At 51.3% G+C, this 16,458-nt stretch overlaps 1 protein-coding gene across 2 annotated transcripts in view; it reads left to right on the top strand.

The window, feature by feature from the left end:
- CLCN5 (chloride voltage-gated channel 5) overlaps window positions 1–16,458 on the top strand; it is a 70,586-nt gene that overhangs the window by 23,552 nt on the left and 30,576 nt on the right. Inside the window, exon 2 of one of the 2 annotated variants that reach the window (XM_027876869.1) lies at window positions 3,998–4,147. The exons of the other annotated variant lie outside the window; for it this stretch is intronic. Within the exon in view, the coding sequence (XP_027732670.1) occupies window positions 4,015–4,147 (133 nt within the window). The 5' untranslated portion in view covers window positions 3,998–4,014. The remainder of the gene's footprint in view (window positions 1–3,997; window positions 4,148–16,458) is intronic. 2 annotated transcript variants of the gene reach the window in all.

Raw genomic sequence — 16,458 nt, 5'->3', positions numbered from 1 at the left:
CTCTCTCTCTCTCTCTCTCTCTCTCCCCCTCCCTCTCCCTCTCCCTCTCCCTCTCCCTCTCCCTAAGCTCTTGGTGAATTCATCAGCTCCCACTCTAAGTTATTATCTCTGGAGTACAACCAATTCCAGGAGGCATCCCCAGTTCCCTTGTGTTAGAACAGCTCATGAGAAGTGGCCGTTCTGCAAATTTGGTTCATTTATTGCAACATGAGCCAATTGCTTCTGCCCAAACGAGGAGAAACATTGAAGGCCTTTACAAGCAATGTGGGCAAGCGTGTGCCCTTCTTCAGAGATTGCCCAGAGGATCACGTTCAAACTCCATACCCTAGTATTTAAGGCAGGAGGAAAGAAGGAGAGGGAGACAGAAACAGAGAGAGAGGATGAGAATGCTGCTTTTGGCTAAACTGCTTCCTGAGTCCTCTCGAGTCAAGCCTTCACTTCCTACCTTCATCATTTTGTTTGAAGGGAGTTTCTAGACTAGCACATAGAGCCACCTCATGTATCGCATTAAAGACACATTCCAGGGCCAAATGGCCATGATTTGGGGATTATCAAAGTTTCGACTTTCCCTTGATTCCCACGGATACTATGACCCAGGCTGTCCGGAATGATTCCCTGAAGGGAACACGTGGCCAGTGGGTTTCTGACTTCTTGCACAAAACTGGGACTTCGGCCTTTCCATTTGCCCTTGGAAAAAATCCTCTGTTTTGACCTTGACCAATATCAACAAATAGGAGCATTTCCTTACACAAAGAACAAGGAGAACAGGATTGATTGCTCATAAACCCAGGAATGTCTTTTATGTCCCCCTCTGTTTTTTGAAGTTCTGGGCAGACTGAGCCGGCAGCAGGTCCCGGTGCCACCCTGCCTGTGGCATCATCTTCTGTTCTCTCCCGGATGCTTGGGCTGCTCTCCTAGCAGGCTGCTGATACTTTCTGATTTGATCTGTACTGGGCTGTGGGAGCAGACCCTATATTCTCTGAAGGCAAATCTACACATGCCCAGATAAGTCAGTACAGGAGGAAGGGAGTATTAACAACTGGGGGGATTCTCCCCTGGAGGAGGCGGTGCATGAGGAAGAAGCTGAGGTAAGAGAGGGTACGTGGGAGGAATGAGGAGCAGCATATGGAGGGGAGGGGGGGGGGGGGGGGGGGGAGTATGGAGCTGTATTGAGGAAGGCCTTAAATGCCAGCTGGACACCTTTGTATTTTATCTTAGAGGCACTAGGAAGTCAGTGGAGAGTTTTGAGCATAGAATGAGAAGGGCAAGATGATGATTTTTAGGTGTTTTCTTGATTTCAGTACAGTCAACAAGAAGCATTTGTTGAGTGTGTGTGTGTGTGTGGGGGGCGGCGGGCGGGAGTGGGGGAGTACCTGGTCACAACCTGCTCAAACCCACCCTCCCTAGGCCCGTTCTGCTAGAGTGGCCCTGGCCAGCAGTGCACAGCTGGAGCTGGCCACCTTCTTCCGGCTCTTCCACATCCCAGCTGGGCTGTTCAGTGCATTTCCCCTGAAAGCCGATGTTCTGCATGTGCTCACTTCCATCTGTAGTCATGGTGCACTCGGCCCAGCTTCTGCTTTCACACTCAGCTCGTGGAAGTCCTCCTTCCCTGCTCTCTGTTCATTGCCTTCATAAACCACAGTTTGTTCTGTCCTCTCTCCAACTGGTTGCTCTTGATGTGAGCAGTGCAAATGGCCTTACTTCTCTTTTTGGTTGGGAGACAGCGAGCTTGTTAAGTGCCCGGCTCCTGCCCAATGTGCTGGGCTGAGTCGGGGATTCTTTGGGGGGCCCAGGTTCTCTTTTCCAGTGTCCCTGATTGTCCCTGGTTCTCTCTGAAAAGTGACTGCTCATTGGCCAGTGGTTTCTGGGTTTTCTTCTGGCAGTGGGTGCAGGGTTTGGGACTTGACTCTGGAACCTCCAAGTTGGATTAGGATGGGCTTAGGTGTGTTCAGTGTTTTTCATCAGGGCCTTTGGGGGCCTTTCTCTTGCTGCCTGTTTGTTCCAACTCTGGGAAGTTTTCTTCTTCTAATTTATCTGGGATGTCTGAAGGAATCTAGAGATTGTTGGATATAGATCTTTCACTGGAATCTACTTATTTTCTAGCTAGGGGATGCCACAGTAGAGAGAACACTGGGCCTGAAGTCAGGAACAGAACTCTCATTGACTAGCTTTGAGAACTTGGGCAAGTCACTTTACCACTGTCTGCCTCAGTTTCCTCAACTGTAAAATGGGAATCATAAGAGTACCAGGTGCCCTCAGGATTATTGTGAAGATTAAGTGAGATCATACTTGTAAAGTGCTTAGCCCAGTGCCTAGCACATAGTAGGTGCTGTATCAATGCTTGTTCCCTCCCTTCCGGTTATTTTGATAATTCCACGATTGGGGGAAGAGACACATCGTTTTAGTTCTTGCTATGCACAAATCCATTTTCTGTTCTGCTTGCTTCTTTGGATTTGGGGGAGGTTTTTCGGTTGTCTTTTCTCCCTTATTTCCTTTTGATCTTTTGGTGGCTTCCTGCAGCAGTGCAGATTGCACCCCCTGTATGCCTGCCCCATGGGTGCACCTCTTCTTGTCAATGTCTTCTCTGCCTGGGCCACACGAGCCCACCCCAAGTGTCGGGGGCCTTGCTTTCCTCATCTCTCCATTGTGCAGATATGTTGGGTGTCTGCTGGCTGGCTGTGGGGATCCCTCATTCTTGATAGCATGACTGCATGACCGGCACAAGCCTCGATCTGGCACGTCTCGCAGCCAGCTCCCCACTGGGCGGTCTTCACCTACAGTTCTACAGAGACTGGTCTAGCCATGCAACATTGCCAGAAGAGTATTGGTGTTAAAAAACCAGCCTGTGTTTCCTGGAAGATCTTGGGGTCTTTGAAAAAATTATGTCATTTTGCCAAGACAGTTTGTTCAACCTCGTCTTCCTCATCCTGTCCAATTCTGAGCCCAGTTCATGGCCGTTTTTCCGTGTGCTCAAAGTTCCTGTACTGTTGGCTCAGCTCTCTGAGCTGTCCACCCAGCTGCCTAGCCTGGCCTGGACAATGAAGGCTCTTCATCCGCTTGGTCTTTCCTGCGTGAATAGTGAGGCTGAGCTCTGGAGTGTGTGTGCATGTCATTTAGGAAACTGCTGGCTGCCCTGCTCCTGGCACCATGCCCTCTGTAGCCTGACCTTTGGGAAGGTTCTGTATTCTAGTTTTGAGTCCCTTCCCCCACCCCACCCCCACGATTTTTTTACTCCCTTCAGACTCTTCTTTGGTTCCCCATGCTCATCATTGCTCAATTTCTCCTGGTGTGCCAACCATCTCTCCCTTGCCAGTTTTCCCGGACATGTCCCCTCTGTGTTTTCTGTCCCTGTTGTTTGTGAGCCTTTTCGGCCTTTCTTCTTCTCAGCTGTGAGGAGATCCAGCCCCGTCTGCATCACTCACTCCATCTTGACTCTGCCTTCTGCCTTTGAGGCTGGTCCATGGCCACCTGGCTTCCCCAGTGTTTTTGACTGTGGCTTCCTCTCAATCTCTCTCCACACGTCCCTGTATCATGGCAGTGAGTGGCATCTGCTAGGAGCAATGCCGTTTCTAGAATATAGCCTCAGTGTTGATCTTAGATGAGTGCTTTGCTCTGGGGACACTGTCTTTCAGCCTCTCCTCATTCGATCCCACTGCCAGGACTGTCCACTGAGGCCAAAGTCCACGTAGGAGAAAGTGGTGTGGTGCAGCAGCCAGGCAGTTTTCTCTCAGACCCCACGGTGGGTTTTCCAGGAAAGTGGAGGCATGGGGCTGCCCACTCCTGCTCTTGAGGTCTGTCAGTCAACCCTGACTTGTGGTTTTTGTTCTAGGCAGATGTATCATTTGGGGCCATCCATGTGATTTGCTTGCTGGAGACCCTACCTTGTCCTCATTGTTGTTGAGCTAAGACACTCAGTAGGCCCACTGAGAAGGAGGAGGGTGGTACTAGAGGCCCTCCCTATCAGTCACCATCCTATCTCGTCTCTGCCGCCTTCCAGATTCTGGGAGCGACACCATGGACAACCCAGGCTTTCGGAGAGGGAGCTTCCACAGCAGCACCAGTGACGAAGATCTGGTGGAGATCTCGGGGGCCACCTTGGACTTCTCCATGACAGATGATGTCCCTCCACTTGACAGAGACCTGGGAGGTACGCTGACTGCTGGGGCCTCAGCCCAGTTCCAGATCCCCCTTCTTGCTTGTTTGGGTATCTTCCCCCGACCCCCCCCGCCCCATTAGACTGGGGGCTCCTTGGGAGCAGAGCCTTGTGTTTTTTTTTTCCTTTCTTTGTATCTCTGGCACTTAGTACAGTACGTGGCACGTAGTAGGGACTTAATGTTTATTGACTAGCTACTGAGAACAATAGGGCTTCTCTGTGCCAGGCCCTGTGCTAAGTGCTGGGACTATAACACAGTCCTGGTCTTCAAGGAGCTCCCATTCTGCCAGGTACAGAGAGTCAGCGGGCCAGGACCAGAAGGGGCCTCCTTTGGGAGCAGCACCGTCTTGGAACCATGAGATGACTCATTGGAAAATGCAAATTTCCTTTTCTTTCCTGCTCCTGATGATAGCTGGGCCCTGAGCTCCTTTCCAAATCTGGCTAATGACCTGCTTGCCTGCTCCTTCCCAGCCTTCACCTCACATTCCCCAGGTGTGCGTGTGTCCCCCAGTGCTCTGACCTGAGCCCTCTTTTTCTCTTCCTTCTTCTCTAGAGGCAGCTAGGGGGCACCACAGTGCACAGAGCACCAGGCCTGGAGTCAGGGAGACCTGAGTTCAAATGTGGCCTCAGGCACTTACTGGCTGTGTGATCCTGGGCAAGTCCCATGGTTTCTATCTGCCTCAGTTTCCTCATCTGTAAAGTGGGGATAAGAATAGCACCTACCCTCCCAGGGTTGTTGTGAGAATCAAATAAGAGAATTTTTCTAAAGCACTGAGCAGTGCCTGGCACATAGTGGGTGCCTGATCAATGTTTATTTCCTGGCCCTTCTCCCTTTCTTGACTCCCTCTCTTAGTGATCTCATCTGTTCCCATGGATTCAGTTATCACTAAACTCTGTGTGTGACTCCTGGTCGTGTGTATCCAGCCCTTTCCCTCCAGTGCAGTCCCGGTCATCAGTTCCACTTGCCTGCTGTTCGCTTCCACCTTCCCCAAGCAGAGCATGTTCTCTGACCCCCTCTCGCTCCCCCAGGCTCCCTTATTTTTGCTGAGCACATGCCCGGTCCCTCAGGCCCAAGGGAATCTGAGGCCTGTTTGGCTCTTCCTTCTGCCCCTCCCCAGCCCCCACATTTTATCACTTACCGAAGCCAATGGCTTCTGTCCTCCCGTACCTCTGACTTCCATCAGCTTGTCTCCTTTACACAGCCACTGCGCTAGTGCAGGCCTTTCCCCACTTCTCCTTTGGTCTTTCATGGCAGCTTCCTGACTGACTTCCCTGCCTTCGTTTTCCTTTCTCTTTATGACCTTTTCTCCATCTAGTTGCTGAAGTCGCCTTTCTAAGGCCCAGGGATGGGATGTTTCCTCCCCTCGGCTCATATGCCTTCTGTGGCTCCCTAGGGCCCCTGGGAAAAAGCCCAGATTCCTTACCCACTTAACCTTTCCTGCCTTGCTGCACGCTAGTCCCCTTCACAAACTCTCCAGGCCAGCCAAATTGCACTGCTAGCTCTGCTCAGACCTCACAATTCCTGCCTCTGTGCGTTCATACAGTCTGTCTCCCTCCTAGGGCTGGCATGCACGCCCTCCCTATTCATCTATGCTTCTTAGTATCCTCATGTCTCTTAATGGCTCAGCTCAGATGCTACCTCCTACACGAGGCCATCCTCAATCTCTCCCCTCTATCCCCCTACTCTGTTAACCAGAGTTCCCTTCCTCCTAAGCGGCCTCATCTCTGTACATATTGTAACCCTCCCAGTGAAATGTAAGATCCTTCAGCTCAGGGACAATTTCCTTCCTGTCCTTGTGTCCCCAGAACCTTCTATGTAGTAGGTGCTTAATAAATGTTTATTGAGGAGACAGTTTGAAAAGTAAAAGAGAGGAGTCCTATTAGAACCTGGCGAGGAGGGCAGAAAAGGCACCATATTGCGAAACGCTGTTCTGCTGGCTGTTAGCAGCAGGGTTGGGAGGCAGGACACTCACTGCTCAGATAATACATCATGCAGATATGGCAGAAGTAAATGATTCATTCTTGTCTATTAGAAGTGACCGGGCCCCAGGGGCCTCCAGATCCATCAGAGAACCATTTGGTGGGATCATTGCCAAGAAGATGACGTTAGGGGCCAGCGGGGTGGATTAGGGGACAGACCTTCTAAGTAGCGGCAGCCTTGGAGTCTCGTGGCTTAGGGGGACCTTGAGAGTCTGGGACAAAGAACAAGAGAAAGGCAAGGTCAGGGTGGGGATGGTGAGCTCGAGAGGCTTTGGAGGAAGCCAGGTCAAGATGAGATGGTGAAAATGAGAGCAGAGAGGGCAAACTCTGCAGGGTTTGGCCTTCAATGTACTCGCGTCCTTTTCTTTGCCTAGGAAAGGGAAATTTATGACAGTGTCATATTAATATATGGTTTAATAGCTCAAGTGAATCAGTCCTAACCGTTCACTGTTCCTTGTCAAAGGCATTTATTGAAGCCCCACACCAGCAAGCCTGGAGCCTCTCCTAGAGACTTCTGGCTCAAGGCCACAGGAATTTGGCCTGGGTGGGAAGCTGCTGCACCTTAGCTGCTCATTTCCAGAAATCCTTTGGAGAGAGATTGAGGCAGGTGGGAATTATCCACCTTTCAGTGCCTGGAGGGAGGACCATGTGCACCTAGAGATTGTGGTGTTGGTCAACTTCCTGCTTCTGGCGGGATTTCATCCTGCTAACAGAGCCCCCCAGTCTTTGGACCTGTCGGGACCTCCAGTGCCAGACCAGGTAGCAGAGCACACACGGGCAATATGGCCCCACGTCAGGCAGAGCCGGCGGAGCAATAAAGCGTCCCTTGTTTGCTAGCTGGCCTGGTGAGGTTGGCGTATGAAGAAGGGCCTGATTAGAAATGTGTCGGAGGTGGTAGGATCAGAGTCTCCAGACTGGACAGAATATAAGCAAAAAGAGCTGGGAAGAGGAGAAAAAAGTAGGCAAGCAGCCCTGGAACTTGGCTGTGTGTGAAGGGAAGCAGGAAGGTGTTTTTCAAAGTGTTTCAGTATTTGGTGTCAAACCTGGAGTGTTTTGGTTACCATCCTTAGTCTATCACTTAGGTGTGGAACACCGTTGTAAAAAGATTGCTGGATCCTCTTAGCCTCCAAAATAAGCCAGCTTATTCTTACAGGAAGGAGGAAGAGGGAAGACCTGGTTGGTTCTGCCTGGTTCAGTCTAATGAAAGAGAAAATGGAAACTATGCCGGGCAGCCTCTGACAGAGACACCTTGGGACAGGGAGAAAAGAGATGCCGGCCCCTCTTCACCCCTGTTCCTCCCTGAGCTGAGCACTAGAGGGCGCCGCTGCCTCTGGCTACTGTTCCAGCTAGAAAGCCCTGGTAGTCCCGAGACCACTAAAGTTCTTGGAGCTGACAGCTTTCGTGGTTTCCCATGAAATCAGGAAGACCATGGGCTTAAAGCCCACCAACAAGAGATCAGAACAGGTCACTGAACAGTCTGATGTTTCCAATGGCCATCCTATAAACTTCCCCTTGGCTTTTCAGTTATTGAAATCATTCTTGGGGCCCTTGGCCAGAGGAGAGCAGGATTTGGGTCTCTCAGGCCATGTCCTTGCTCATCTTCCACGTCCAGTTCACATAAGAGCACGATCCCCTTGAGTGAAGAGACTGGCGTCCTCCATCTCTGTATCCCTGCCTAGTGCAAGGTCTAGGTGCTTAATGAGTATTTGTTAGGCCTCCCAATGGCCCTGGTATGTGCATTGAGAGGAGCCCACGTGAGCTCTGTACTGGTTTGCTCCTGGGCCATTTCCCAGAGGATGCTCAAGGCAGGGTAGGGGTGTGGAGGAGGAGAGTGCCAATTTGTCATCCCCTACCCCCACCCCCCAACCCTGCTGCCAAAGGGTCACCTCTAAGATGAGCCCTTGTTTCATGGAGGGAGGGAGATCGGATTAGCCTACTTCTGTCCCCAAACCTTCCAGACTCCTTGGGCTCCTGTAGATCTCCAGGCATGGCTCCATATTGGAAACCATTTTAGGTGGCAGCTGGCAGAGGGAGGACAGCTGATGACTTTCAGGTGACAGTGACCCTGCAGTTAACCCCGAGGAGCTCCCAGGCCTAGGGCCTTGCTGGCTCATCGGACAGCTCACTTGCCTCTTACTCCATTGTTTCATTTAGGCCCAGCTTGGAGAATCGCTACTTTTCCAAGTCGTTAGAAAGCCCCTTTAGTTTGAACCTTCTCAGGGGACTGGGCAGTGATGTTTACTGAATTGGAATCCATTGCCATTAGAATGCTCCTGGGATTTCTTAAGGCAAAGTCCTTTCCGAAGGGACCGGGCCCTGCCTGGGCACCACCCGCTTGACACTTGCTGCTCACTGACCTTGGTCACAATGTGGGTATGCTGTTTTTCCAGGACTTTTCCCTAGAAGCAGAATCCCCTCGACCCCCTTGCTTGCTCCAAGCACTTTGCATAGATGGCAGTGGCGAGTACAGAACTGACCCCACTGGGGTGATATTTCAAGGGCTCTGAGATATTTCCCAGCTGAGTAACTGAGCTCCCTTGGAATATGGCTGAGGAGAAGAAGTAGAAGCTGGCAACAAGGAAGGGCCTGGGATGTGGCCTTTTCTGAAGAACCGAGTGTGACAGTTCTAAGGAATGTACAGAGATGCCTTCTTTGGGAGGCACATGAGGGAAGATGGAAATGGGAGATAGGCAGCATTTCTTTTGTCAGAGTTTGAGAGCTCCTAGCTGTAAGAGCTTGAAGGCACCTATAAGGCTGTCTCCTTTTACAGGAGGGGAAACTGAGATGCTGAGATTTTAAAGGATTTGCTCAAGATCATGTGCCTTGTGATCTGCTGGCTGGTTTTAGGGAGGGACTCTTCCTTCGGGAGGCCAGGGCCAAGTGCAGAATCCTAAATGTCCTAACCGAGGCATTGGTGTGAGCCTCCTAGCACACTCGGTCTGTCAGACTCTCTGGGAGGATGCAAGGCAGGCCTTGCATTCCAGTTTGCTCATCTGTCAAATGAAGAGTTTGGAACAGAGAATCCCAAGGGCCTCTTTCAGGTCCGCATTGCGTGGCTGGGCCAACCCTTTGCCGTGTGGTGCCAAGCCCAGGCCTCTCTGAGCCCCAACACCAGTACCAGCTCTCCCTCCACCCGCTTTGTTGCTGTGGCCCCCTTGGGCAGTCTTGGGAAGAAGCCTAGGGACAAGACCCTCTGCTCAGAAGAAGCACATTTTTAAGTCATTGAAATAAATACTAAGCTTCAATTAGAAGTTAGTGAAAATCAAGATGTAAATGTTTTTCCCCATCTAAGTTCATGGACTCTCAGAAATCTACCCATGGACTCCAGGTTAAGAACCTCAGTTCTATAGTAAAGCCAGGAAATTTTCCTTATGTCAAATTAGGAACTTATTAACAGAAATAAGTGTGAGTAGGACCCTGGTAAGGGCAGCTAGGTGGCACAGTGGATAAAATACCAACCCTGGAGCCAGGAGGACCTGAGTTCAAATTTGGCCTCAGACACTTACTAGGTGTGTGACCCTAGGCAAGTCACTTAGCCCTGTCTGCCTCAGTTTCCTTATCTGTAAAGTGAGTTGGAGAAGGCAATGGCAAACTGCTTCAGTATCTCTGCCAAGAAAACCCTAAATGGGGTCACAGAGTGTCAGACATGACTGAAAAACAACTTAGCAGCAGCAAGCCCCCTGATAAATAAATGTCTTTATTGGTCTGTGCTCAGAATTACAGATGAATTGAGAAGTGCATGGGTGACTCTGGGTGACTGGATGAGAGGGGCGTGGGATGCTGGATAGCCACTAAGGATAGCTATTAGACCTTGAGGCAGTGTGGTACAATGGGAAGAGCCCCGGAGGTTTGAGTCCTGGTTTTGCTCTTTGTTCCCTGGACTAATCACTTGACCTTTCTGAGCCTTGGTTTTCTCCCCTGTAAAAATGAGGGGCTTGGCATAGGTGATCTTTCAGGGCCTTGCCCATCTGGCATTCAGTGTTCTCAGATCTGTTGGGGTCTAAGCTGAGCCTGATGCCACTGGGCCCAGGAGACTCCCACTTGGTAGCCATAGTTATGTCAGTGAATGAATTCCTGGGGTAATTTGTTCGGTCCTTTTATCCTGCTCCCTCTCCCTGTCACCGTGCTCCCCTCCCCTGTTTGTCTTGCAGGCCTCCAGGCTGACCTCCCAGAGTTTGGGGGTGGGGGGACGACTGAGGTGAGCCTTCCCTTCCAGTCTCATGCACCTTCAGACTAGTCTGCTGCAAGGATTTGACTTTGCAGTACCATGTGATATGATAGCATAATGAGAAATGGGTTGAATGCCTTTACTAACTTCTGGGCCTTGTCATTTGAGCAGTGAGCTTCTAAAGAGCCATTGTGAAGTCTTTGGACTGGAATGGAACGTTCTGGTCAAGTTGCTCCAATATTGATTTTTCCTGGCCCCCTCACCGTATATTTTTCCTGGACTCAGCGAATGCAAATGAGCCTTTTCTGGTTTTGATTCCGTCCTTCAGACTGAGATCCAAAGTTTCTGCAATGAAAGCATCTTTCTCTCAAGAAATTCAAGTCATTTCATATGCAAGCTCATGAAACCTTTGCAGGTCCCCCCCCAGGTTCCCTCCCCGTCTCCTACCACAAACACTTTTCCCCTTTTAATGGAGACGCAGCAAGGAGCTCCTGCAAGCTTTTACCACAGCGGAGCTGCCTCAGCAGTGGGAGGCAGGCACACCATGTCCACACTGGGGTCCTTAGCGGGGCTGCGTCTTGCTTTGTGTCTTACCCCCTATCTGGGGAGGGGCACTGTCTTGGCTTTTCTGTGGGTTCCTGCCCCAGGAGAAGCTCAGCCTTCCCCAAGGCCCTTCAGCGAGCGAGGTGGCTGCCCCGCATGCTCCCGGGCAGCCTCTGGGACCACAATGGCAACTGCTTGTGCCTGAACTGTGTGTGCTGTGCTCCTCCACACGGTACAAGGTCAGCAAATGTCTATTAACGGATGAAAAGAACACAGAATTCTCGCTTTATTCTTGGCAGAAGAGGTTGGATTTTAGACATCCATCTTCAAGCACTTACCACATAGCATGGGCTGTAAGCCGGCCCATTTGGGGTGTTTTTTCCTTCATGAAAATTCTGGCTACAACCTATACTCCCTGTATAGGTTGCCTGTCTTCCCACAGTTGTTCTCAGCAGCTGCTGATGGGTGGAGATCACCCCAGCCTCCTGGGACTGCTTCTCTGCCTCCCTGGAGGCACTGTGAGCCAAGGCCAACTGTGCGCACCACAGTAGATGGCAGCGGCCTGTTTGAATGAGCTCCGGGGGCCCGGGTTGAGCTGGAAGCAGGAGCAGAGAGGAGGAGGCATTGTGCTGAAGGTATGGGTATCCCACTTGCTAGAAGCGTATTTCAGGATGGTAGAAAATATTCTTAAAACTGGATGTTCCTGGTGCTGTGCAGGGGGGGCGGGGCGAGGTGGCTTTCGGGTTTGGCTTTGGCCTTGGTTGGTTTTGTGCATCTGTTTGGGTGACGAGCCCTCCCTATGGCACCTCGAGAGGTAGGCCTCCTGTCCCCAGGCCTGATCCTGGTCCAGTTAGGGAGCTGACCTCGATGCTGGAGGCTGCCTGTTCAGAGCATACACTCAGGGAGGCAGGCATCAGAGCAGCTGGTGTTGGCACAGAGACTTAGCCCTGTTGATGGCCGTTTGTGAGAGGAGGGGCTGAAGAGGGCCCAGAAGCACTCTGGGCTCTAGAGACAGACAAGCGTCCGGAAGGAAGCGTGATCTGGCTCGGCAGCTGGTAGATGGCCTTCCTTGTGGGCTTGTCCCTGGGCCCCACTCCTCTGAATGCCTCAAGCATCCGACTTGGCCTGAACATCCCAGACATCTGCGTTCTGCCCCTTGAGTGGTTACCTTTTCTCATCCATCTCATCTTCTCCTCCCTCCTTAGACTCTGTGTCCTCCCAGACCCCAGGACTCTCTCTGAAATCACACGGCTGTCTTTGCATCCCCAGCACCCAGCACACTGCCTGGCACACAGTAGGTGCTTAAGAAATGTTTGTTGAAAGGGTCTCCTCTGCCCGACGACGACATTTTTAAAAACACATCGTATTTGATGAAGGACATTTACCTTTACCCAAGTGTTCAAATCAAGTTACTCTTCTTAAATGCCAGAGCCCAATGAGAGCAGTTTCATTCAACTAATGAGGGTGTCTGTGAAGCACAGTTCTTGTGACTAGTCAGCCTGCTGTCAGTAGGGGTGGGGGGACACGCTCATTATCTGCACGTGGTTGATGCAGTGATTTTCATTAAGAGGAACATCGACCTGGAGTATTGGAAGAGCAGTTTTAAGGGAGGGTTTCCAAATTGGTGCTGTCGTCCTTTGCAGGAGAATACAGACAATATTCTGAAATACTCGTCCTGTCCCAGCAAGCCCACTCGGGTCCTGAAGGGCGCTTGCTCTGTCCAGGATTGAAACCCAGTGACACTAAAGATGAAGTGACCCCTAGTGCCATTAATCAGCTCATTAGTGACCTAGATTATCTCACTGAAGGGGCCAGAATTAGGTTAATGCTCATGTGCCAATGTCCCTGCCACATTTAACTGGTAGGCGATCAGACTGGGATGATTTTGGTAAGTTGACATTGATAGTTCTCAGTACACAGAGTATTCTTTCTTCTCAAGAACGAAGCTACGAACTAGCTGGGTAACCTTGACTAAGTCATTTCCCCCTTTTGAACCTCAGTTTCCCCACCTGTAAAATGAAAGGGTTGCATCAGGATCATCTCAGAGGGCCCTTTTCAGCCCCAAAGTTCCCTGAATCTGGGAGTGCCAGTTTTGGAATGATAATAAATACATACACTGTGGTGTCCCCTCACCCCAGCCCCCAACCCTCCAAATGCTTCCGTGAGCTGATTTGGGCCAGTGAGGGACAAGACTCTGTCCTGCTCCCTCCTCACTGCGAGGCAATGAGCCTAAACATTAGAACAGGCTGTGAACAGGTTAATATGTGACCGTGGCTCCTGCTGATGCTGTCAGAGAAGGGTCATGCAGAACAAGTTGGGACAGATGGGTAACTGGGCCCAGCCACAGGGTGTAGAGGGTTCTGCTCTGGCTGGGGTGGATATAAGGTCCAGGAGGACCCAATCAGCCTGGGTTTTGACTCACTTGAAATGAAATGGTTTGACTAGGCCCTTCCTTGCCCCTCTCCATCCCCAACCGTAGACCATTGTCTACGTCCTTTCAGATTGCAGGACTGGTTCTCAGGAACGTTGCCCTTTATGGTGGGAAAGCTTTGGAAAAGCCAGCGAGACTCCCAAGCTCTGTGTGAACAGAGCCTGGACTCTGAGTTTGGGAAGTGGCCACAGGGCATTGAGAGCCAAGGCTGGTGAGCAGGGGAGGCGGGTATGCGTTCCTGGGAGGTCACCCTATTTTGTGTCAAGAAGTGAGGAGTCCGCAGTGAAAGCAAGCTGATTGTTTGGGGCTCGGGGATGACGGAGGCAGATCCCAGAGAGTCTGCATCGAGTTATCATGAAGGGACTCAGAAAACTCTCCCCCCAACCCTCTTACGAAGGCCTCATCCAAGTCCAGATCTCTTGGTTCAAAACCATCTCATTACTTTGTAGTCAGATCTTGTATTTGCCGAAGCTCTTTTACACAGACTCGAATTTCCGCCTGGGTTTATGCAGAAAGTCACGCTCCATCCCTTCTCCCCTGTGGGCCTCAGTTTCCTCATCTGGACTTGATGACCTTGAAGACCCCCTGAAGCGTGAAATCCTGGGACCTTTGAAATACAGAGCTCTATTTTCAGTGGGTGCTTGTGTTTTCATTTTTGCCTTGCTGTGGTAGGAGGGATGGTCCCTAGTGCTCTTTAGGGGACTTGAGAACACATTCCAGCTTAGGCCACTTAGAAGAAAATCTGCTTTGTTGCCTGTCCCTAGTCTTCTCCCATAAATACAGCCCGTGGTTTCACCAATGACATTATCATGTCTACCTCTTTCCAGGGCTTGGCCCCCAGCCTGGGTGACCACTTACTCTGCCCATGTGACATTAGCAAACTCTGAGAAGTCCTATACGACCCAGATCCCCAAAGGGGGCCCTTTGGGAATCAGCTAAGAAGCTGGCCTTTGGTCTTGGGGAAGTGCTTATATTCATAGGGATGGATGGTCACTCGAGGGAGCCCACTGGTGAGGGCTGCTTGCCTTCAGGAGGCTCTGGCCTCTTCTCCCTCCCCACTCCAGGGAGCTGACCCTGGCCTCTCTCTGAACTGTGATGGCCATTTTCCTTGTGAGTGCCCTGAGGATGATTTTCTGCCCGTACTTTCGGAGGCTCTCACCTCTCAGTCCAAAGGTCTCCGAGAGTTGAGGCCTGCTGAGCTGTCCTTTCCCTAAAATGACCCGTTCTGTCTCCATCCCTGGGGATGAATCTAAAAGTGGTCCCTGCACTGCAGCCCCTACCTCTCTGTGGCTTCAGAAAGGGAAGCTATTGTTAAGAATATTGTCAGTCCAAATACAGGTTCAGCAGAAAAACCTTCTTGAATGCACTCTTCTGTGAGCTTTAAAACCCTTCTTTTGCCTAAGCCTATTGAGAATGGTGAGGTAGGGGCAGCTAGGTAGTGCAGTGGATAGAGCACTGGCCCTGGATTCAGGAGGACCTGAGTTCAAGTCTGGCCTCAGACACATAACACTTACTAGCTGTGTGACGCTGGGCAAGTCACTTAACCTCATTGCCTAACCACCCCCCTCCAAAAAAAAAGAGAATGGTGAGGTAAACAAGTAACTCGAGCCTACATTCTGCAGGATCAGCTGGCAGCTGGCTTCCTACCATTTCAGGTCCGACCAAGCACTGGTCGTGTCTTGTCAGTCTTGTCTCCATAGGCCCTCTGGGTTTGGACTGACTTGGAGAGAGCAGTGAGCTTGGCCTCTCCTTCCTTCTCTCCCTGGCTTTCCATAGAGTGGCCTCCACGGAGGAGCCTCCCAGCGTGCCGGCGCCCTTCCTCAGTGTTGTAGCCATCAGGGAACATGGCGGCTGCCTCCCTCTTTTCCCTGGCTCTGGCTTTGTGACTGGCCCACCATCTTGTCTAGACATCTGTGGCCTGGGTTATTTTTATTCTTTCTCCTCCTGAAGTCGTGGGTAATATTGTGCTGCCCACTTCCACCCACCATATGCCTTTGTTGTTGCTTCTGGTTGAATGAAATAATAATTTAGATGAAAATGGAGGAATTAGAAATGGCTAAGTGGAATGCTGCGCTCCTGAGTCTCAGCTCCTGGACATTTTTGTAGCTTACAAAATCCTTCTTGAACTGATGGATTTGCAGAACTAAAGTTCGGGTCAGCTCAGCCGATTGAAGGCAGCCTGATTTTGTCATCGGCTGCTGCTTTCTCCAGTAGTAAACATTGGCTCTCCTCTTTACGAGCTCGCCTGAAGCTCATGTTACTTCCCTTCCTGGTTTCTTGGGGCCTTCTGTTTCAACGAGACTCAGCAGCCTGAGGTGGTTGGAAGCTGCTGCTCGGTGCCTTGGGGCTCCAGGTTTGCTGGCATCTAATTGAGACTATATCTTTAAGGCTTCCTTCCTCGGTAACAAGCCTCCTTTTCCCCAGGCTGGTCCAAGGGGGTCTGTTCACGTGAGCCAGCCGGTGACATCACGTTGGAGTGCTGGTGGCTGGGGCTCTGGAGGGTGGCTGGCTCCTGGGAGACAGGGCTGATCGCAAGTGTTCTTCTCCCCGATCCAACCTGGGCGGCGGGCAGGCAGGCGTTCTGCTGTGAGTGCATGCCTGACTGCCGGCCTGCCCGCCTGCCCAGCTGCAACATGCAGCCCGCAGTGCCGGGCTCCCGCTTGGAGCAGAATCAGTAAAGGTAAGCAGACACTGCTGCCCCGGAGCCCAGCATGGGGTGGGGGCCTGAGGGGCTGCGTGGCCGGTACTCAGCAGGAGTTCAGACTAGGAGCTCGGGTGCTGGGAGCAAACTGTCCAAATTGGTTTTTCTTCTGACCAGAGAATACCCGGAGGGATGATGTTACTGAATGAAGTCATCCGGTCTGGGGCTTCTTTGGGGTGGGGGGCTGCTTTGCTATCAGGAAGGCGGCAATGGGGGACCCTTCGTTTCGGCTTGAGTCATTCAGAGCTTAGATGTCTGGTGCATCATGGGGATCATAGGAGAGAGTTGGCTGATGCTTTTAAAAAAATCAATTTCTCAGGATCCTTTGCCTCAGATGAAATGAGAAATTTGAATCCCATGGGAATCTAAGCAGAGCCAGCCTTGTTTCTTTTTTCTAGTGGATTTCTAGGCGTGAGTAGTTTGTGTTGGGCTGCATGTGAATGGAGAGCTGGAGTCCTGGGAGCCTTCCTCCTGCCTCAGAT

Source organism: Vombatus ursinus, unplaced genomic scaffold (assembly GCF_900497805.2).
Source record: "Vombatus ursinus unplaced genomic scaffold, bare-nosed wombat genome assembly UNPS02004179.1, whole genome shotgun sequence".
In the NCBI taxonomy this organism is placed as follows: domain Eukaryota; kingdom Metazoa; phylum Chordata; class Mammalia; order Diprotodontia; family Vombatidae; genus Vombatus; species Vombatus ursinus.
This window is presented reverse-complemented; position numbering and strand designations above follow the sequence as displayed.